General features: G+C 46.0%; 1 protein-coding gene across 1 annotated transcript; it reads left to right on the forward strand.

Annotated features, from left to right (window-relative positions):
* Nucleotides 1–483: 483 nt before the first annotated feature.
* On the forward strand, nt 484–22,095 carry OTUD3 (OTU deubiquitinase 3; the record flags this gene model as incomplete). Its single annotated transcript, XM_080692689.1, has 8 exons — nt 484–704; nt 5,045–5,193; nt 6,477–6,589; nt 11,165–11,287; nt 18,874–19,005; nt 19,427–19,523; nt 20,835–21,019; nt 21,922–22,095. 8 exons carry the CDS (start codon nt 484–486, stop codon nt 22,093–22,095), a joined length of 1,194 nt encoding a protein of 397 aa, XP_080548815.1.
* Nucleotides 22,096–22,389: the final 294 nt, after the last annotated feature.

Consider the following 22,389-nt stretch of genomic DNA (forward strand, 5'->3'; position numbering starts at 1 on the left):
CACTTGCTGAGTCTGTCCTGAAACCTGCGATCCTCCTGTCTCAGCCTCCCAAGTACTGGGATTACAGCGTGTGCCACCATGCCCGGCTCTCGCTTCTTTTTTTATTTTTTAGTTTCCTTTTTTCCCTAACTTTTGCTGGGATCCTTCCCTCTCGCTCTACTCTTAACATCCTCTCCTATTCTGACTTCGCTCTCGGGTCCCACCTGCTCCTCACGGAGTACCGCCGACCGCTAGAGGGCGGAGCCGAATAAGCCAGGCTGAGATGCCGCTCTAGCCCTCCCGGGCGCTCTCTATGGTGCCTGGCCGCCGAGCCCCCGGAAGGGGCGGGGATTCCGCCACGTGACCGGCGCCCGCGCAGGCGCTGTGACCTCGCGGCCGTCGCCCGGCTCCGCGTCCGCCGCCGCTGCGCCTGGCGGGCAGGTGGGCGGCCGCCGGGCGGTCCTGCGGCGTCGCTCGGACGGCCGAGCGCCGCGGCCCGACGCCATGTCCCGGAAGCAGGCGGCGCGGAGCCGGCCGGGCAGCGGCAGCCGCAAGGCCGAGGCCGAGCGCAAGCGGGACGAACGGGCGGCGCGCCGGGCCCTGGCCAAGGAGCGGCGGAACCGGCCGGAGCCGGGCGGCGGCGGCGGCGGCGAGGAGGAGTTCGTCGGCTTCGCCAACCAGCTGCAGGCCCTGGGGCTGAAGCTGCGGGAGGTGCCGGGGGACGGGTGAGGCGGGCCGGGAGCGCGGGCGGCGGCGCCGGGGCCCGCCATCGTGGCCGGAGGGCCGTAGGCAGGGGGTCCCGCGAGAGAGCACGAGCAGGTGGCCAGGAAGGCCACTCCGAGAGGTGACGTTGAAGCCCAGGTCCGAAGGAGTGAGGCGGAGCAGCCATAGTGACGGGCACGCGGGACGAGGCGTCAGCCCGGCTGGGTGTGGGCTTCGCCGCCTGCGCTTGGCGGCGGGTCCGCGAGGGCTCCCTGGGCTTCCTCCCACCGGCCTCAGTGTCTCTGTTAGCAAAAGTGCTTACCCAAGCTTGGATAGGGCTTGGACGGGAACCCAGATATTTTTTTGCGGGGTAACACAGTATAAACGGGTGGGGACTGGAGGGAGAGAATGGAGGAAGGAAAAGAAAAGTAACTTTAGGGAGGGAGGGATCTAGGATCTTGGATAGAGAAGGAGAAGTCAGAGGGGAGCACAGCTGACATCCCTATCGCCGGAGGACAGTCAGAGGGGGACTGCCCGCCAGGTGTGTCGCTCACAGAGCATCGTTAGTGATTGTCGACTCGGTTGTATTCGTCGCTGTGTCTGAGCGGGCAGGTTGGGCGGAGGGAAAAATAAAGTGAATCTAAAGGCTGCCTAGAGCCACCTTAGAGTGAAATGGCGGGGTGGAAGATGTTACCTTGATTTTAACCATAGCAGCTTGTTGATCCAGACTGTTAATAAACCAGCTCTAATTTGCCATTTCCACTTTTCCTTCAGTGCCTCAGTCAAATTGGATTTCTCTCTACTCACAAAGAATTTGCCACTCCCTCTTGTCTTGGTGTTTTTTGCTTAAGATACAAGTAGAATGTGATCCTATATATTCACCACTACCTAGCCCGTTATATAGAAGGCATTCAGCACATGTTTGTTGAGTGAATGATGAAAAGCATAGAGGCTAGCTGGCCATGCCTAAGGGGGATGCGGGTCCTTTCCTTTCAAGTGATTGGGTTATTTGTCTGTATCTTGGGCATGGTGCTCCCCATGTCAGGATGCCAAGAAACAAGTACCAACAGAAGGTTGCTCGTGAGTAGGAATCGGAACACTGGGGTTTCTAAAATCTTGAGGGGGCTCCAGTAAGATTATTGGAAACTTTGGGGCTACTATTTCTCTTCCCACTTTCTCCCCAAGGAAGGCATGGGTATCCGGTTATTTTTTTACACATTGTTTGAGTAAGGTGCTGGGAAGGAGTTCATAGCTTTGTTAGGAAGAAGCATGTAACAGTGGGTCTCAGTTTAAACCGAGGATCCTTTTGCATTCCTAAAAATTACTCAAGAGCTTTTGTTTATATCAGCTATAGCTATCAGTGTTTACTATATGGAAAAGTAAGACAGTCTTACAACACAGGAGTACACAAGTGCATTCCATTAACTGCCCATACCTTACGTACAAGTGATAGCCTCACATACCAGGTGGCTCTGGGAAACTCCACCATACATACTTGTCAGAGAATGAGAATGGTGAAATCTTGAAGGCATCTCAAGGCTGCCCACCTCCCTGGTCCCTTGGACACACTGAGAAAGATGACACAGATCCAGTTGGACGTAGTCCTAATAATGAGACAAGTGGTCAGCGGCACTCCTTCAGCAAATAACTCAGAACGCTGTTCCGTGCTGCTCACAGGAGGTCAGGAAGGACCAACAGGGTATGCCACGAGCGTTCCAGGTTGAGGCCCAGGGACTTTTATTTCTGAGACGTCGCCGAATTGTACAGGAGCATGGGACGCGGGGAGAAGAGTGGCGGTGACGACGCAGAGGCCAGTTCTCACTACGCACGCCCCTGTTCTGTGACAGTGTTAGGCAGAGTGAGAGCACTTATCTAGACCTTGCTCTTGTGTGGGCTCCAGGAAGCCGACTCCCTTCTGTTCACCAGTTCTCTTGGGTACCATGAGATGGACAGGTGCAGCCCCTTTAGTCCTTTCGAATGTCGCGGTGTCAGTCTTTCTGAGTGCAGTGGATGGTGCTTCCTCTATGTGACGGGTTGGAAAGCAGCAGCAGGTTCACATGTGCATTCGTGTTCACAAGGACATGGAGGGTAAAGTAGAATGAAGTTACGGGACACCAATCTTCACTCGTCGTTCTGGTCTGAAACAGCTGGAGCTAGCCTTTTGTAGGCATGTTCATTGTTGGCTAGAGGTGCTTGTAGCATTCTATAATTGGTTGTTTTTGTGAACTCAAAGGCAACACCTTACGTATATCCCTGGAGCCGGGATGATTTTTCCCCCCAGTCTTCCCAGCGGGCATTCGGCACCGTCTGGGGACATTTTGGTTGTCACAGCTGGTGGGGAGGGAGGTGGTGATGTGCTATTGGTGTCTGCTGGGTAGAGGCTTAGGAGGCTCCCAGGTATCCTACAGTGCACAGGACAGTCCTATAACCGATTATCCCCAGATGTCCCCAGCGGGGGCTGAGAGGCCCTGCTGTAGCGCAGTGGCCAGCCACCGGTGTTCAGGAGCCGCTCAAGTGTTCTTGCCGGGCTCCCTGCCGAGTGTGTCCATTTTCTGTGTCACACCGCTTCGTAACCCGATTGGGAAGGCCAGTGATTTCAGTCTCTCTCCACTTGTCTTCAGAGGCCTCAGATAAAGTGTGCTAAATGAAAAGTACATGAAGTAAGTTGAACAATTCTACTTCTGCCACTCAGCTCTGGCTCTGGCTAACGTTTTGGAGAGCGTGCAGGCTGGAGGCGGCTGCCTGGTTTGAATTCCGGGCCTGCCACCGACTAGTTTTGTGACCTTGGGCAGTTTTCTCTTGAGAGATAATAATAGTGACTTCTCACCGAAATCGGAAGCCTGAGTGCTGCAGTGTTGCAGCTGCTTAGGTGGCGGTGTCAGCGGTGTTTCTTTGTGTGCATTTCTCTCTGTGTCTGTGTATATTTAGTGCACAGAGGGTTGTGGTTGAGCTCAGGCAGTACATAGTTGTATACCTAGTTTTGTGCTTAGGTGGAGAATATTTGCCCATGTTATTGAAAGCTCTTAGTGAGCACCATTACAACACTATAAATTTTGATATATTAAACATTAATTACCTCTGGAGTTTTGTCTTCAATCTGCATCTTTTAAGTGAGACTCAGGAATAAACTAGTGGTGGCAAATGATAAAGGTTTAAGGAAAGTCTAAGAGGAAATCTTGAAATTTGAACCATTAGCCTCCTTTGAGCATTGGCCTCCTTTTCCCCCAGTGGTTGAGAAAAGACTGCCTTGTTAGAGTTTAGCTGTAGACTCTCAGTCTAGCATTCAGGACTCTAGCCCAGCCCTTCTAGATTCATGTGATAGATGGATGTAGAGGGCCTTGGTTTTGGTTTCTAACTTATAGAATCTCCCTTGTGTAAACTCTTCTCCACCCCCAAGAGAGTGTAAGTGTATAAGTCTATGCATTAGAAGATATTCCTGCCTCCATTCCATATCTTTCTTTTGAAGACTTTTCCGAGTTGAAAAACAAAACCTTTTCCTCCTACACATTTAGGTCTGAAGTTCTGAAAGGGATGGATTTGTGTTTTGGAATTAGAGAACATTGTTTACCATTGGAAGAACAGTTTGGTGAGAAGCTGGGTAACTGGCTTCAGAATGGTTTGTTTTCTTCATTTTAAGGGTACCAGATTGTGTTTATCTTGTTTCAGGCTCTGTTTCTGGGCTTCTGTGTTTGTAATACGGTTTGGAATTTTAGGAGCCTTTGAGAGATTGAAAATAAAGATAACTCTTGGAGTTTATTACTAACATTTTACTTTATAAAAACAAAATACGGTGTTTAAAGTTTCCATTTGGGCAGAATCATAGTGCTGTAGCTCCCAGGTGGCATGGGAGGCGAGGGCAGGAGTGTCTCCACAGCACAGGTGTCCCCATGTGCTTCCTTCTTGCCGCACTCTCTTCTCCTAGCACTCAAACAGGGCGCTGAGTTCAGTTGTATCGGGGGCTTGACAGATTGCTATCTTTTGGGTACTCTTTATTAAGTGGACGGTTCCCTAGCTGGGCAGCTATCATGAGTGGTAGATGTGACATGATTTTGGAAGGGGTTGGGGATCGTAGCCTGAGGCCTGGAGTGGCCTGTAGGGTCTGTGCCCCATTTTCAGGCAGTTAGTGTATCTCCAGCTCTGCTTGTTGAAGCAGCTGAGGCCCAGGGAGCTTTAATGATTTCCCCAGTCCAGCCTCCTCCTCTGTTGCCTCTCAAGAAAGTAAAGTGGCTGGATGTCTGTTCTGGGCTCTCCTCTGGCCTATTAGTCTTGAGACTTTACCTCTTCTGAGTGTGAAGGATTTTCTTGTAGAGCCTGGCATGAAGCATCATTTGAAAGGTCTTGACCACCATTTTTGTTTTGACAGCAATTGCCTGTTCAGAGCCCTTGGCGATCAGCTGGAGGGACACTCACGGAATCATCTCAAGCACCGCCAAGAGACTGTGGACTACATGGTAAAGCAGCGGGAAGACTTTGAGCCCTTCGTGGAAGACGACGTTCCATTCGAGAAGCATGGTAGGTGGTGCGGTGGGTGGACACGAGGTCCTTCAGGAGTGATTAATGCATTGGCTAACTGATTCACTGGCACACCCCCCTCCCCCCCCGGCCAGGGGTTTAGTTATATGAATTATGGTTCTCATTTAGTCAACAGATATTTATTTGCACATTCTGTAATAGGCTGCATGCCCGGCAGCCGGGAATCAATGGATTTAAGTGTATGTGCTCTTAATAAAAATGGTATTGGGGACTGACGGTGTAACTTAGTGGTAGAGAGCGTGCCTGGCATGCATGAAGCCCTGGGCTTGGTACCCAGCACCACACGCACACCAGAGGGGTTAATTTGTCTAGACAGTTTATCAGAGAGCCAGCAGGTACAAGTTAAATGTGTGCGTGTGGGGCAGGTCTTGTAGTGTAGTGCTGTGTGAAATGACTTGGGTCATTTTTCTGATTACAGTGACATTTTGGATGAAATAGGTTTAAGTTTGTGATGTGAAATTTCACTTTGAATATCTTAGGCAAGGTCACGTGAACTTGAGGGACGTCAGGAGAGGGCTAATCCCATGTGGCTGATGCGAGCTTATATCCGTTCCTCAAGGACCACCGTGAACGACAGACGCTCCTAGCTCCTTCTGACATCCCAAGGGGTTAGAGGTTATCGCGCAGGAGCTTGGGATAAAGGCCAGACCTCTCTTTGGCCCGCATCATCTTATACACCCTTTCTTGAGCACATATGCACCCCAGTGCCCGTCATTTGGCCGTCTGCCTCCACTCTTGGAATCTCTCTGAGGGCAGACTGATGGAGTGGACCAGGGCCAGGGCCAGAGTCACGCTGCCTGGGTGAAATCCCAGCTCACCTGTGCGAGCTCTGTGACCCTCAACAGTTATTAACTAGTCGAGTTTCGGGTCTCCATTTCTCAAGTGGTGTGCATACTAATACTTGTAGAGTGTTGTTTTGAGGATTAAAACAATTAGAAGCAATTAGAGCCAGGCTTGCCTCACGCACAGTAAGCATTCATTAGCGCGAGCTATCATGATTACGGAGTTTATTTTCAGTGTCTTTTATGCAGTTAGGCGGATTGGAAGTCCTGAGTATTTACTGAAGGAATAAGCAGTGGATCTTTACTGGATGCCTAGTGCTCTCCTGAGCGAGCGGCAGCCTGCGCACTGTTCAGGCAGCTGACCTCACGGGCTGTGACAGGCTGGTGGGCGGCGCAGATGACTAAGTAAACGTCAACGCATGTTTGCGTTTGGATCTTCTCACTGTAAAGACTTCGTTTCTCTGTCTTGCTTCCGTGCAGTGGCCAGTTTGGCAAAGCCTGGTACCTTTGCTGGCAACGATGCAATTGTAGCCTTTGCGAGAAATCATCAGCTGAATGTGGTGATTCATCAGCTTAACGCCCCGTTGTGGCAGGTAGGTTGCCTGCTCAGGGATGGTCTGTGTGAATCGGCTTTGGGAATATCCTGAGATGATGGCCTGACCTTGACACTGAGCTTACGGGATGACTAGTGAATCTAGCCAAAGACAGGAACCTCGTGGTGAGTTGGGATTGATCCCTGTGCTGTGTACAAATGGGTCTGGAGTACCATTCAGAGATCTTTTTAAAATGCTTTAAATGTTATTTAACAGTCATTCAATTAGGTAACTTGGGGACAGAGAGCCTAATGAAATAATTCATAAAAATATCTAAATGAGAACTTTAAGTATTAGTGCATACAAATTTTGTTTTTACGTTCCCATTTTAGGTGAAGGGAAACAAAGATGCAGTTCAGTATAACAGCCACACCGCAGTGTGCTCTGAACAGCCAGGCAGGGTGTCCGGCTTGGTTTCTCCTCTGCTCAGCTCTGCACAGTGGCTTCAGCGTTACTTCACAACACACGTAAAGCGTGTGCTTTAGAATGGCGGTCACATCTGTTAAGCTGCTTGGTTTCCCCCAGCCCCCGCGCCCCATTGTGAACCCAGGGCCGTTCTACCTCTGAGCTCCTCTCCCAGCCCTTTTTTGTTTTTTGTTTTGAATAGGTCTCACTAGGTTGCTGAGAGTCCCCGCGGTTACTGAGGCTGTCCTCAAACTTGTGATCCTCCTGTCTCAGCCTCCCAAGCACTGGGGTTACAAGTCGCCACCCGGCTCTACCTCTGGCATCTTAAGTTAATCTCATCTTCCAAACAGTCCATCAAATCAAACATTCTGGAGTAGGACGATCTAAGGTCCACCTGCAGATGTTCGCAGGCTCCCGTCCACCGCCTTCCCTAGTGCAGCGCTTCTCACCTTGCAGCTCAGCTCCTGAACACCGGGCGTGTGGTTTCTGTTACTTGCTACCCACTACTTCCCTGCTGCTGCTTCCCAGTTTTTCTTTTTTTCTCTTTTTTTTTTTTTTGGTGGTACTGGGGTTCCTGGAAGCCCTTCTTCCTCCGGGCTACACTCCCAGACCTATTTTTTATATTTTTTAATTTGGAAACAGGGTCTCTTAAGCCAGCACGGCTGGCTTCAAACCTGCGCTATCCTCCTGTCTCTGGCTCCCAAGCGCGGGGATTCCAAGCGTGCGTCACCACGCCCGGCCCCAGTTTTTCTTAATTAGAAACTTATAGAAAAATTTGAGAATTGAGAAAAGCCTCTGTAGGCAAGTGAATGTCACCCGAGTCACGCGACCTGGAGATCACTGCTGTTCACATTTCAGTGTGTCTCCCTCTCATTCACACACACCTCGCTATAAAACATTCATGCACAACTGGAAAGATACACAGCACAGTGTTTTGACAACACATTTTAAGTACCTCTAACCAAATACAAACCGACACACACACCCATAGGCTCGCATGTCCCTCAGTGTTATTATCATAAAGGCAACAGTCCCCATTTTTTATAGCACCTGAATATACTCTTACTTAGTCATAACCTCTGCTCTTTAAAAAAAGAAAGAAGCCGGGCGTGGGGCACACGCTTGTAATCCCCGTGCTTGGGAGGCGGAGACAAGAGGATCGCGCTGGTTCGAAGCCAGCCGTGCTGGCTTAAGAGACCCTGTTTCCAAAAATAAAAAAGTATAAAATAGGTTTGGGAGTGTAACCCGGAGGTAGAAGGGCTTCCAAGAACCCCAGTACCACCTCTCCCCCCAAAAATGTCTGGCTTATGGATATATAATTTACATATAGCAAAATTCACCCTCAGGTACACAGGTTTGTGTTTTGAAAGTCCTGGCACCACCACCATCAGCATCGGAGCACTCCACCAGCACAGACACTGCCCACCACTTACCCTCTGCAGTCGCTTGTCCCCCACCCTGGCCCCCGCCTCTGCATGGTCTCTGTTGCACTCTTCCAGAGTGTCACATAAATGGAAGTATTCAGCCTTTTGTTTCCAGCACAATGCCCTTTTGACGATATTATGCTACAGAAAATACATTAGATACTTCCGGAGATGGGGAGGGATTTTACTTCACAGGGATGTAATGAGCAGGAGTGAAACAGGATCTGTGTGTTCTTTGGGGCGGTGTTGCTGGACCTACCGATACCAGGTAGAGCTATCACGTTTTCAGTGGGGCGCTCTCTTTCTAAGGATGGTGTGTGAGCCAAGAATATTGATTACCTGTTGGTTCAAATTTTTTCATTAAACATAACACTGTTTAGTAGAAGTCGCCAATCACTTGCATATGTAGCATAAGGAGCCTCATCTTGAAGGACAGGCCTCAGTGCCAGCTCAGTAGCCATAGCCTACTTTTTCCGGCATTCATAACGTGTGTGTGTGTGTGTGTGTGTCTGTGTGTGTGTGTTATTGAGCATTGAACCCAGGGCTGTTCTACCGCTGAGCTACACTCCCACCCCCGTTTTATTTTTTATTTTGAAACAGGGTCTTATTAGTTGCTGAGGGCCTCACCTCACTAAGTTGCTGGGGCTGACCTTGAAACCTGTGTTCCTCCTGTCTCAGCCCAAGTACTGGGAACGCAGGTGTGTGCCACCGTGCCCAGCTTGATAACTTTTTTTAGAAAAGCTTCTTAATTACCTAGTTAGTTGTAAAAGATAATTCTGGTAATTAACAATTTTCTTCAAATTTTTGTTAGTGTTCTCCTTCTTGAATTGTTGAACAACATAAGTATAAATGTTATTTCCATTGGATCTTCTCTGTGTCCTCCTCCCCAAGGAAGCATCTTATAAAATTTTTAAGGACTGAAGCTGCACTGGTTGCTACTCTTGTAGGCAAGAGCTCTTGCATTAATAATGAGTAGACTTACACTCACAGCATAGAGACACTGAAACCCACATTTTTTTTTTTCCTGGATAGAAATGTAATACGTGACTGGACACGGTGGCGCACACTTGTAATTCCAGTACTTGGGAGGCTGAAACAGGAAGATTGCGGGTTTGCGGACAGCCTCAGCTACTTAGTGAGGCCCTCTGCAACTTAGTGAGACCTTGTTTAAAAGTAAAGACTAAATAGGGCTGGGGGTGTAGCTCAAAGATAGAATGCCCCTGGGTTCCATCCCCAGTACTACAAGGAAAAAAAAAAGAAATGGAACATGTGCTCCTGTGACCAGTCTATATGAATGTTACGTAAAATAAGAAAGTCCTCTGTAATCTGCCCCTGAAAACCACAGTTAACAATTTGGTAACTTTTTAAAAGTTATTTTTTATGTTCATAACGTGTATCATTTGTTATTAAGTATGTAAGTGCTTTAGAGATTATGTTATTCAGAGATTCTGATAACTGTTTCCCTCAGCAGCACTCTGGGGAGATGAGGGTTTGTCACTATTTTCTCTGTGTCTACACTGTATGCTCTGTACTTGGTTGGAGACCTGGGTTTCTCCTGGAGAAAACTTCAGGGTTCCAGTGTCTGGGCCTGTGTGGTTCTGTATTCCTGGGTTCTTCTGTATTTACATGAGTGGGAGCATCTTACTGCCTGTGACTTGCTTTAAAACCACAAAGGAGATGCTGGTTTTTTTTTTTTTTTTTTTTTTTTTTTTTTGTGTGTGTGTGTGTGTGTGGTACTGGGGATGGAACCCAAGGGCCTTCTACCTCTGGGCTATACTATCAGACCTCTTTTATATATTAGTTAAAAAGGGGTTTGAGTTGCTGAGAGCCTCACTAGTTAGCTGAGGCTGGCTTTGAACCTGCTGATCCTCCTGTCTTAGCCTCCCAAGTACAGGGATTACAAGTTTGTAATTTTGGTTTGGTTTGTAGTTTTAACAGAGATAGTTACTAGGTTTTCTAATGGACAATTAGAATTAGTCTAGAATTTCTGGTAAGTAGAGATTTTTTTTTGGGATCTGCCCAGACCAGACTGAGGGCATCTGTATTGTGTGATTTAGGGGGAGCCCCGTGCTTGTGTTGTATCCTGGGGTGTCATTCATATGGTACTTTGTGAGTGGTGCTTCCAGGGTGGTGTAGTGTGGTAATATTATTTTATTTTTAATTCTGTTTTGAAATTGATGTAAGTGGGAGATTTTGAGTTTGTTGCTGATAATGTGTCTCACTGTGGTTAATAGAAAATGCCGTTTTTATTTTAAGCACAGGGGTGAATTTACTCAGAGGCTAATGAAGTGTGCCAGGCCCGCCATTTGTATAGCTCCCTTTCAAGGCCTTGGGACAGGCTCTTGTAATTTCAAAATTGTAGTTTTGTATTTTTTCCCCCTCAAAGATGGCTCCCAAATTGTTTGAGTTTCAAGCTCAATAAATCTGGGTCTACTCCGACTCCTTCCCCGTTGGAAGGGGCCTTTGCACTTGGAGCTAAGAGCAGAAAGCCCCGGAAGCTTAAGCTTACCTAACTTTGTCTTAAACTTGCCCTTGATGTTCTGTGTTCCCTGTGGATTTATTTCTGTTTTGTTACATACGAGAAAGCACATTGAAACATACACAATTTGGAAATGAGAGGCATGTTCCCAGCTAGTGTCTATATAATAGCCCGTGGACAGGCTTCCTGGGCGATCCAGGTCAGTGTCTCTAGAGCCCAGAGGGCCCATGGTTCAGATCCTGTGTGCCCCTCCTCTCTCGTCTGCAGATTCGGGGTACGGACAAGAGCAGCGTGCGGGAGCTGCACATCGCCTATCGGTATGGGGAGCACTATGACAGCGTGCGGCGGATCAATGACAACTCGGAGGCACCCGCGCACCTGCAGACTGATGTGAGTGAGCCCGTGTCCCTGCATCTCAGCTGCACAGGAGGCGGGTCCCGCACTGTAGACTGCAGCGAAACGCCAGTGCTTTTTTTTTTTTTAGTGGAAAGTTGGCTTTCACAATCTGTGGGTTTGATTTTTAAAATATTGCTTACTTTTTAGCTCAAGTGAGAGAAGTAAAATTGCTTCTTGTCCTTTTGCTTTCCCCATTGGCTGAGAGTGATGATATAAAATCTCTGAGATTTTAAATATTGCTTTTTTTGTGTGTGGTACTGGGGATGGAACCCAGGGACATTCTACCTCCGAGCTATACCCCCAGCCCTATTTTTTTTTTTTTTTTTTGGTGGTACTGGGATTCCTGGAAGCCCTTCTACCTCCGGGCTACACTCCCAGACCTATTATTACATTTTTATTTGGAAACAGGGTCTCCTAAACCAGCGCACGCGGCTGGCTTCGAACCTGGGTGATCCTCCTGTCTCTGCCTCCCAAGCGTGTGCCACCACACCCAGCTTCCCAGCCCTATTTTTTATTCTTTGTTTTGAAACAGTGTCTCACTGAGTTGCAAAGGGCCTCACTAAGTAGCTGAGGCTGTCTGCAACTCTGGTCCTGTCTAAGCCTCCTAAATGCTGGGATTACATGCATGCACCACCACACCTGGCTTAGTTTTAAAATTGATGCATGCCTATTTCTCAAAATTTGGAAACTATAGAAAAGGCAAAGAAGAAATAAAAAGCACACATAATCAGCTACTTGCATGCAAACTTTTTACTGTTTGGCAGATTTCCTTCTAGTCATTAAATACAAAGAAGATGGTTTGGGTTTTATTTATATAGCTTTGTTTCCTGCCTTTTTTCAGTTAGCACACATTATTGCATAAGCCTTTTCTCATGTTATTACCCAGTTTCTGAAGCCTTTGTTTTTTAAACAATTTTATTTCCTGAGTTGGTCATATTTGTCTATAGATCAGAATTCAGTACATGTAACAAGATAGAGTGAAAGTCATCCTTCTACCCTGTGTTTTAGCCAGGCCGTTCCTCTCCCTGATGCAACCTGTGGTATCAGTACATCATGAAATCTAGTGATATTTTACATATCCAGCAGATGTGTGTGAGAGCATGAATTCCACTTATGCTGTTTTTAAACCCCTCTACCCCTAGGCTTAGCGTGTTATACATATGACACAATCCTACACCTGTATCCTGCAGTATGCTTTTAAAATCTAGTGTGTTGGCGTTAGTTCATAGTATTACATAAGAAGCTTCCTGTGTCTTTTCAAAGGCTGCCTGCACTTTAGACGCTCTGAGGCTTTTGCTGTTACAGCCAGTGTGCAATCCTCCTAGGTACCTCACCTCCCACAGGTGTGAGGCGCCTTCAGGGAGGGTCATGTCCGGTCCTCTCTTCATCAGTGGGTTTTGATGAACATGGACAAATTGTTTTCTATCAACATTTTACCAGTTTTTGTCCCCCTTGCAGTGTGACTCTCCTGCCGTGCTTAGACGTCTGGTTCTGTCTCTGATCTTTCTGCTCATGTATTGATACTTGATTGTTCTGGAATCTATTTTAAAATCTTAGAGAATTTTTAAATCATTCTTAATTTTCTAATATGTATTCTTGCTTTTTAAAAAAATAGGATATTAGCCGGGCGTGGTGGCGCACACTTGTAATCCCGCGCTTGGGAGGCTGAGACAGGAGGATCACATGGGTTCGAAGCCAGCCTCAGCTCCTTAGTGAGGCTCTCAGCAACTTAGTGAGACCCTGTTTCAAAAAAAAAAAAAAAAAAAAAATATATATATATATATATATATATATGTATGTATGTATGTATGTATGTATGTATGTATGTATGTCTGGGAGTGTAGACTGAAGGTAGAAAGCCTCTGGGTTCCACCCCCAGTGCCACCAAAAAAAAAAAAAAAAGGATATTAGAATTAGTATGCCTAGATAAAAAGTCCTGTTGAGTTATTGGTGTGTGTGGGTGTGTTATTGGGGATTGAACCTAAAGGTACTCTGCCTTTCCGAGAATACCCCAGACCTATTTTATTTCTTATTTAGTTGCTGAGAGCCCCACTAGGTTGCTGACGCTGTCCTTGAACCTGTGACCCTCCTGTTTCAGTCTCCCAAGAGCTAGGGTTCAAGAGCACGCCACCACTCCTGGTTACAATTACAATCTCATTGAGTTGATAGATTAAAGAAAAATTGACATCTTTATGTTGTTGAATCTTTGTAGCCAAGGACCTTACAATCTGTTTTATTAGCTTAGTTGACTTTTTTTTTTTTTTTTGGTGCACGTGTTATCTGCAGCAGCAGTTTTTTCACATAGATCTTACCAATTTTTTTTAATGATTTTATTCTTCCATGTTTTATGTTTTGTGTTCTCTTCCTAAGGAAAGGATCTTTTTTCTCTTCATAGTTCCTATCTGGTTATCATTTGTATATGAGAATTATTAATAAAATGCTAAGTACAAACCTAGATATTCTGTAAAATTTTATTTTTTAAGAATTGAAATAGTACTCATAAGCAGGCTTTTTTCTTTCTTTTTTGTGGTACTGCAGGTGAAACCCAGGGGCATTCTACCTCTGAGGTATACACCCCAGGCCTATTTTATTCTTTATTTTGAAACAGGGTCTCACTAAGTTATGGAGGACCTCAGAAATTGCTGAGACTGGCCGCAAACCTGCAATCCTCCTTTCTCCGCCTCCCAAGTGCTAGTATTGTAAGTGTTTGCCACCACGCCTGGCTAAATGAACAGTTTTTAAAAATATTTATTTATTTGTTTGTTTGTTTGTTTGTTTGTTTGTTTTTGCGGTGCTGGGGACGGAACCTGGGGGCATTCTACCTCCGAGCTACACCTCCAGCCCTAATTTTTGTTATTTATTTTTTGAAACAGGGTCTCAGTGAGTTGCAGAGGGCCTCACTAAGTAGCCGAGGCTGTCCGTGAACCCGGATCCTCTTGTCTCAGCCCCCTGAATGCTGGGATTACAAGTGTGCGCCACCACGCCCAGCCCTAAATGAACAGTTCAGAGCATAGAATTCAGTGGTGCTTCGTACACCACAGTGTTCTATAATCACTTTCTCTGTCTAGTTCCAAAATAGTTTCATTACCACAAAAGAAAACCCCACACCCATGAAGCAGTAACTCCGTCTATGCCCCTCACCCACCAGCCAGCAGTCTGCCTTTCATCTCTGTCCATTTAGCCATTCTGGACATTTAATGCAAATGAAACTCTACTATGATGTATGGCCTTTCCCGTGTGTCTTCTTTCACCTAGTGTAATGTTTTGGAGAGTCATTCATGCTACAGCATGTGTTAGTACTTTGTTAAAAATGGCCCAATATATTCTACTATGTGTGAATAGATCCCGTCTTGTTCATCCTACCATTTGCCCACTGAGGGCATCTGAGTTTTCATCTTGTAGCTCTTGAGAATAGTACTACTGTGAGTACTGGTGAGTGAGTTGGGTACCTGTTTTCAGTCTTTTGGGGATAAATGTAGGAGTAGAATTGCTGAGTCTTATGGTTAATTCTAAGTCTGACATTATGAGGAATTGCCAAAGTGTTCCCCATGGTGGCTGCACCATTTTACATCACCACTGGCAACGTGTGAAGACTCCATTTTCCTCTCTGCCTGCTCTCCAGCACTTGCTGCCTGCCGGCCTCCCTCCCTTCTTTTTCCCTTTCTTCCTTTCTTTCCTAAATGGTCATCCTAGTCTCTGGTGTTTTGATTTGTGTTTTGATGACTTAAGCATGCTGGGCATGTTTTCTCTGTATTTTTGGCCATTTGGTTATCTTTGGAAAAATGTCTCTTTACACCCTTGGCCTGTTTTTTATTGGGTTATCTTTTGTTTTTGACACAGGAGTTCTTTATATATTCTGCTTATTAGATCTTATTAAATAAATGGCTTGCCAGAATCTCTTTTGTTTATAGTGGGCTTGTTGTTGCTTCTCCTGTCTCTTCCTCCTCACCGCCCCCAATTCAGAATTATCTTATCTGCAAACATGAATTTTTCCTTAAATTAATTAATTAATTAATTAATTTGGTGGTAGTGGGCTTCCTGGAAGCCCTTCTACCGCCGGGCTACACTCCCAGACCTAATTTATACTTTTTTATTTTTTGGAAACAGGGTCTCTTAAGCCAGCGCAGCTGGCTTCGAACCTGCACGATCCTCCTGTCTCTGCCTCCCAAGCGCAGGGATTACAAGGGTGCGCCACCACGCCCGATGTAATTTTCTTTTCATTGTAGTCTTTAAAGGACATGTCATAGGCAGGCCCTGCTGCACACAGTCCTGCTTTAGAACTTGGATGGGTCCCATCGGTGGGGTGGTCTGTCTCCGAGGTGAAGTGAGTCATGCTCTGCTGTGTACCCCAGAGCTCACCTAAGATCCTCTGGGGCCTAGGAACTAGATGGGAATTGTGTGTGTGTTTTTTCTTCTTTTTTTTTTTTTTTGATTGTAAGATTGTGCAAATTTATTTATTTATTTTTTATTGGTGCACTGTATTCATACATCATAGTGGGATACAAACTTTTGTAGACATACATGCACACATCACCCAGTCAGCCCCCACCCGATCCCCACCCCATTCTCTCCCCATCCCTCCTTCCCATGCTTGGCTTAGTGGTTGACATCTAGTATTATAGTAATTTATCCAAAATTAAAAATGATAATCTCACATAACAGTTTCATTTGTCTGATACCAAGCTTTTGATGACTTAAAGATAACATTTCAATATTTCTTTTTGCTTTCTTTCTTACCAGAGAATATTTTTTTCTATTTTTTTAGGTGAAACTATCATATATTTATATATTTATTTTTCAGAAAAAAAAAATCTATCCTAATATGGAATATGGATTCTAGATACCCAAAACGATCTTGAAAAAGAACAAAGCTAGAAGATATATATTTTCTGATTTCAAACCATATAAAGCTACAATAATTGAATCAGTGTAGTACTGTTCTAAAGGCAGATATATAAACCATTGGAGTTAAATACAAGTCTAGAGCTAAATTCTTCCCTATATTGTCAAGTTATTTTTGACAAGGTTTCCACGAACATTTGGTGGTAGAAATAATAATCTTTTAACTAAATATTGTTGAAAAATAATAATTACATGGAAAAGAATAAAATTGAACCCTTACCTAATCCCATATACAAGTATTAACTCAAACTAGATAAAAGACCTAAATATAAATCTTAAGACTATAAACTTTTAGAAGAAAATCTGGGTCATAAAACGTCACAACATTGAAATTGGCAGTGATTTCTTGGATATGATTTCAATGGCACAGGCAACAGAGGGTATACAAACTCCCTAAAAAATAAAAAAATATTGTATATCCAAAGACAATGTAAACAGAGTTAAAAGTTACTAATAGAATTGGATAAAATATTTCCAAATGCTATATCTGAAGGTATATTAATATTCCAACTAGAAATCCTAAAAATTAACAACAATAAAGGCAAACAATACAATTTAGAGATAGGTAAAAGACTAACATAAATAATGAATCTCCACAGATAACCAATCTTAGTTGTCTGTTGGATGGAAAATCTTGTTTCTCTGGTTCTGGTGTGTGTTACCTATTTCTTCTTTGTAGTTAATCTCTTTGAGTATTTTCTCTAGCGCTGGTTTTGAAGACATAAATTCCTTCAGTTTCTGTTTGTCATGGAAGCTTCTTATTTTTCCATCTAATTTGATAGAAAGTTTTGCTGGGTAGGAAATTTTTGGCTGGAAGTTGTTTTCTTTCAGAGTTTGGAATATGTTACTCCAAGCTCTTCTGGCTTTCATGACTTGGTTTGGGAAGTCTGGAGTGATTCTAATTGGTTTGCCTCTGAATGTCACTTGGCCCTTTGTTTTTGTTGCCTTTAAGATTCTCTGCTTGGCTTCCACAGTGGTCATTTTGACAATTATGTGGCGTGGGGATCCTCTTCTCTGATCCTGTCTAAAGGGAGTTCTATAAGTTTCCTGGACCTGTGTATCAACCTCTTGCTCTATGTTTGGAAAATTTTCTGCTATTACTTCCTTGAAGAGATTGTTGATCCCTTTGGTTTTACTTTCTTTTCCTTCCTCTATTCCAGTTATTCTTAGGTTAGCTCTCTTAAAATGGGCCCATATTTCTTCAATGTCAGATTCCTGCTGTTGGATATTTTTTTCTAGATTAGAAACTATGCGTTCATTTTTGGAATGATCATCTTCTAAGAGCGAGATTCTGTTCTCCATGTGTTCTAATCGGTTGTTCATGCTTTGAATTGAGGCCTTTAATTCATTAATTGCATCCTTTATCTCTTTTTGGCCCTCTCTGAGTTCTTTTCGAAGCACCTCTATTATTTCTACAGTTATTTTCCTGATTTGATCTTCTAGAAATCTCCGATTTTTGTTTTATCGGGTTCTGATGTTGTGGGGTTGTGGGCATTCATTGCTCCAGTGTTATTCCTCTTTCCCATGATTTCGGAAGTTTGTGCCTTCTCTGGGTTCTTCCCTGGGTCACTACGGCTTCACTTAAGGTGCTCTGGATCTCAAGTCTGTAGTATCTCAGACCCCACTACTCCTTTACTGGGTTGTATCACAGAGTCTCCGACCCAGGGAGTCGATAGAGGCTGCTTTAAACTATGGGGGGTGCCAGGTTGCACGTTCTCCTATGGTGTGATATCTCTGCCACTGCCACTCCCCCACTGGGTCAAGTCCCAGGGAGTACAGTACTGGGATTTCTCCTCGTGGCTCGCAATTTGACTCACTGTTCTTGAGTTCACAGATGTAGCTGTACTGGACTCGGTGAATTCGCTGCTGCAATATGGCGCTGCTGCTACGCCCTCGGCCGTGAGGCTGGCATATTTCTTCTTGGTTTTGAGTTCCACTCTGAGTCCCTGCAGCGTGTGCTGAGCTCAGCCACTGGGAGCTTTAGATGCTCCCTGCGCTGAAAAATCCCGCCTGGCTGTTCCGCAGTGGCTCACCTCGGCTTGCTGTAGCCGCCCGGTGAACTCACTGCTGCCGCCGGCAGTAAAGCACTGCTGTCGCGTCCTCGGGCGTGAGGCTGGTGTATCTCCTCTGTGGCTTTGAGCTCTGTTCTCAGTCCGCTTTCTCTCTGGAGCCTGGTGATTTTTTTGTTTCTCTGCTGATGGTGTTTTCTGGCTATGAAAGGCGCTGATTTTGTGGTAATGTAGATTGGTTGTTAGTGGGGCTCTTAAGCCCCGCTTTTCTCGGTCGCCATCTTCCCGGAAGTTTTTTCGTGTGTGTGTTTCTTTAAGACCAGCATTGCTCTTCTGCAGAGGATTATCAGGTGGGTGTAGAGGGCCCTCTGTTGTTCTGCTCACAGCGGAGACAAACGTGCTGTTGGAGTTGGCAGGCATTGCCAAATGTTGGGACCTGGAAACCTTAGGAGCTCTGATGCCCTTCCCACTGAGCTGTTCTCCTCGCCTCTTCTGTGGCGGCTGGGATCTCGGCGTGGAGTGACATTCAGCTTGCTCTTTGCTGTTGTCTAAAGATCCTTTCCAGAATCTTTTTCCTCCTGAGTCTGAATGTTTTGAAACTATGGTGTCTTCCTGTGTTGAAGATCCTGGATGGAAAGTGCTGAGTCTTATGCTTTATGTTTTCTTTAGTTTCAGATACTTCATCAAGATGAATCAAGTAAAAAAGAAAAGATCAAGACAAAGGGAGCTGACTTTGAAGACAGCCTGAGGGATGAAGTGGAAGACGCGGTGCAGAAAGTCTGCAGTGCGACCGGATGCTCAGTTAGTGCCACTCACGGCAGTGCTTCCCAACGGGTGCCGCTGAGCGTCCTGCGTCGCCAGCGTGCTGCGCGGGGCGGGCAGTTCAGGTCGCCCAGGCGGCTGGTGGACGGACAGCTCGTGGTTGAGTTCTTTCTTGTTTGCTAGACTTTACCCATTACTGCTCAGAATCCTAAGGGAAGGGATTCATTTTTTTCTGACTAGCACTTATACTAGTAAAAGTGCATCTTATGAAGGGAATTTATTTATAAATATGTTTTCAATGCTTATTTCAGGTGACTGACCTTACTTAAAATTTCTAAAAGGAAAAGGTCTTGAAACCTTGTGTTAATTCTCAGTCACATCTTTGTGTTCACTGGACTGATGAAGTCGTTCTAGGTAGAAAGGAGATCCAGTCTTGAAGTGTTTTTGTTTTTTTACATAGGATTTTAACTTAATAGTCCAGAACCTGGAAGCTGAAAATTATAATATTGAATCTGCCATAATCGCCATGCTTCAGATGAATCTGGGGAAAAGAAATAGTAAGTCTATGAATGATATTTATAAACATTCAGAATAATTGCATTGGTGATTTTCCACATACTCTGTGTGTGTGTGTGTGTGTGTGTGTGTGTGTGTGTGTGTGTGTGTGTGTGTGCTGGGGATTGAACTTCGGGCCTGGAACTTGTGATCTCCCGTCGCAGTCTCCCAAGGCTCCGGGTTACAGTTGTGCGCCACCACGCCCGGCTCAAATAATCACTTTTTGTGGTTTAATCAAGTCATGGGCAGTAACTGGACTGTCGCCTCTTTATTCAGCAGTTGCTTCCTGAGTGCTTCCTACGCACAGCCATTTTCTTCACTCGGTCCTGGCTTTGCGTCATGAAATGGTTGGAGGTGGAGAGGGGACAGTAGAGACAAGTGAGCTGGTCTCTAGCGAATACAGGAGTAGGTGCAGGGACTGAGAACACAGCTGGCCAGCTGACGCGGCGTGGAGGGCTGGGAGTGTCAGGGAAGACTGTCCTTCAAGAAAGAGGACCTATGAAACTCAAATGACAACAGAAAGAACAAAAAATACTTTATTTTTCTGATGGAAATATTTAGGGAACTAATACCTATTAAGTATTCAGTGATTGATAATTCAGATTTTTTATCTTTTACTTGAACCAGGCTTAATTTTGTGATTCAGAGGAAGGAAAAAAGATGCAACATCTTATTAATTTTTCAGATTGTTTACTTAAAATGACAGCAAGTGCTCCTTGCCAGGTGCTGTAGGCTCGTTGCTTACTGTTCCTGGAGTTGCGGTTCTCCAGGTCTCCGCGTGTCGCAGCATCGCCTTCCTCAGAAGCCAACGCACCCTGGTCTTGGTGGTGTTGGACAGCTTTTTCCCGTCCGTGCTGTTCACTCTGGTGTACTTGACAGGGTGGGCGTGGGGGCTGCTTTTGAAATGGTATTTAATTTGAATTGATTTAAATTTTAGTAACCACATGTGGTTGGCAGCAGCTCTTTTGGACAGCACAGCTTTAGATCCTTTTTTTTTTTCTGGGTTTTGGATACAAATAAAAATTTCTCCCTAAAAAATTCATGTTAACAAGTTTATGTAAGAGAGAAAGCACCGTGCTTGTGGGGAGCTGGTCACAACCCTGATCTGCAGGTTACCTGAGAATCTATTCTGCACACCTGACTGGTCATTTTGTCCCCACATTTCCTGCTGTGTTGACTTGGGATCAGAATTTTGTCTCCAGGAAACTTGCTTTCTAAATGACAGTCATCTGTCATTAGGGCCATTTAACATGGCGGTCACGTTTGTAACTCTGTTAGGTTTTCAACTTTGATAAAATTTCTTTCTTTGGAAGATGCGGAGGAGAACCTCGAGCCCGGTGGCCGAGTGCTGAAGCCATGTGGCCCTTTGTGGGAAGAGAGTGGCAGCAGTGCCAGAGTCTTCGGAAGTCAAGGCCTGAGCGAAGGCGGGTCGGAAGACGACAAGGCGCAGGCCAGCCCCAGAGAGGAGACCAAAGCCAGCCAGATCCCCCTCGCTAAGGCACGGAGGCGGAGGGCGGGCGGGGCGGAGCTCTCGAGGGTGCCAGCTCTTGTCCTCTCAATGCGTAATTTTTTTAATTTATAAAATAGTTACTGTGGGAAATCTGGGATTTTAAGCTGAGGATTTTATTACATAAAGGTATATATAAAGAAGCAGACTGAAGACCAGGTTGTCCTGTTTGGAGTACAGAGCGACAATGGAAAGGACATACACACAGGACCTGCATGGCCCAGGCCCGGGCCACTTCCCCTGCCCGTGCGCTGTATGCGGGTTCTTCCCCGCGCTCCCTATGTGCTGTCCTCTGCCCTGAACGGCTTTGTGTCCCGCAGAGTCCCAGGCAGGAGCTACCAGGTTAAGGGTGTGGGTATCTGCCTCTTTCTAAGGATCTCGGTGTATTGTCTAGTGCTTCCAGAGAGAGTGTTTATCTCTGCTCCGTCCCCCGCATCTACGAGTAGAAGTGACATAATTCATTTTACTGGATTTGGAATTTATTTTAAAGACTTTTACTAAGAACTAAAAGTGTTGCCTTGTATGAAAAGCCACGCAGGGAGAGGCAAAGGTGCCGTAAGTTTCTGAGGATTTTATTGCGATTGCCTGGGCTTTACATTATAGAGAAAGATGTCCTCTGGCCACTTGAGTGTCGTCTCTTGCTGGACAAGGGTTAATGTCTCTCTAGGTCACTTTGAGTTGTTTTGTATGGAGAATGGGATTGGTTTCTTTGCTAGTTCAGCCGGGGGCTGTGAGTGTCAGTCATTTTAAGCAGTGTGGAGAATGTATTGCTCTGGGGCCTTGGGTTTGCGCTCTCTGCTCCGGCTGAGGAGCAGCGGAGCCCCAGGCACCCGCCTGCCGAGCGTCCCCTCGCAGCAGGGGCGCTGGCCGGCTCACCGCCGTGCTCTTCTCAGGTCACGAACAAGCAGCGGAAGGAGCAGCAGCGGCTGGAGAAGAAGAAGCGGCAGGAGGAGCGGCACCGGCAGAAAGCCCTGGAGAAGAGCAGCCACAGGGACGGCGGCAAGAGCGGCGCAGACACGAGCGCGCAGGTCACCTTGGTGAAGACCTTTGCTGCCCTCAACATCTGACTCTGGCCCTGGGCCGGTGAGAAGCACTGGAAAGCAGCGCCGTGAGCCCGCCTGGCCGGCGCGGCCGGGCCGCAAAGCGCGACTGACGGCAGCGCACGGAGGCCCACGTGCCGAGCAGCTCTTTCCAGTGGCCGGTCTTTGTCCTGAGTTCCGTCAGTACTGTGTTTGGTTTCGTGAAAGTGGAGCCATTCATGTCGTGTAATACAACCGTAAATACTGAGCTTTAGGGGTGGACAGTTAGGTCAGGAGAACCTTGTGAGTGTGGCTTCATTTGCCCTGAAAAATCTGAGTTCA

The sequence above is a fragment of the Muscardinus avellanarius genome (assembly GCF_963383645.1).
Source record: "Muscardinus avellanarius genome assembly, chromosome: 3".
NCBI classification, from domain to species: Eukaryota; Metazoa; Chordata; class Mammalia; order Rodentia; family Gliridae; genus Muscardinus; species Muscardinus avellanarius.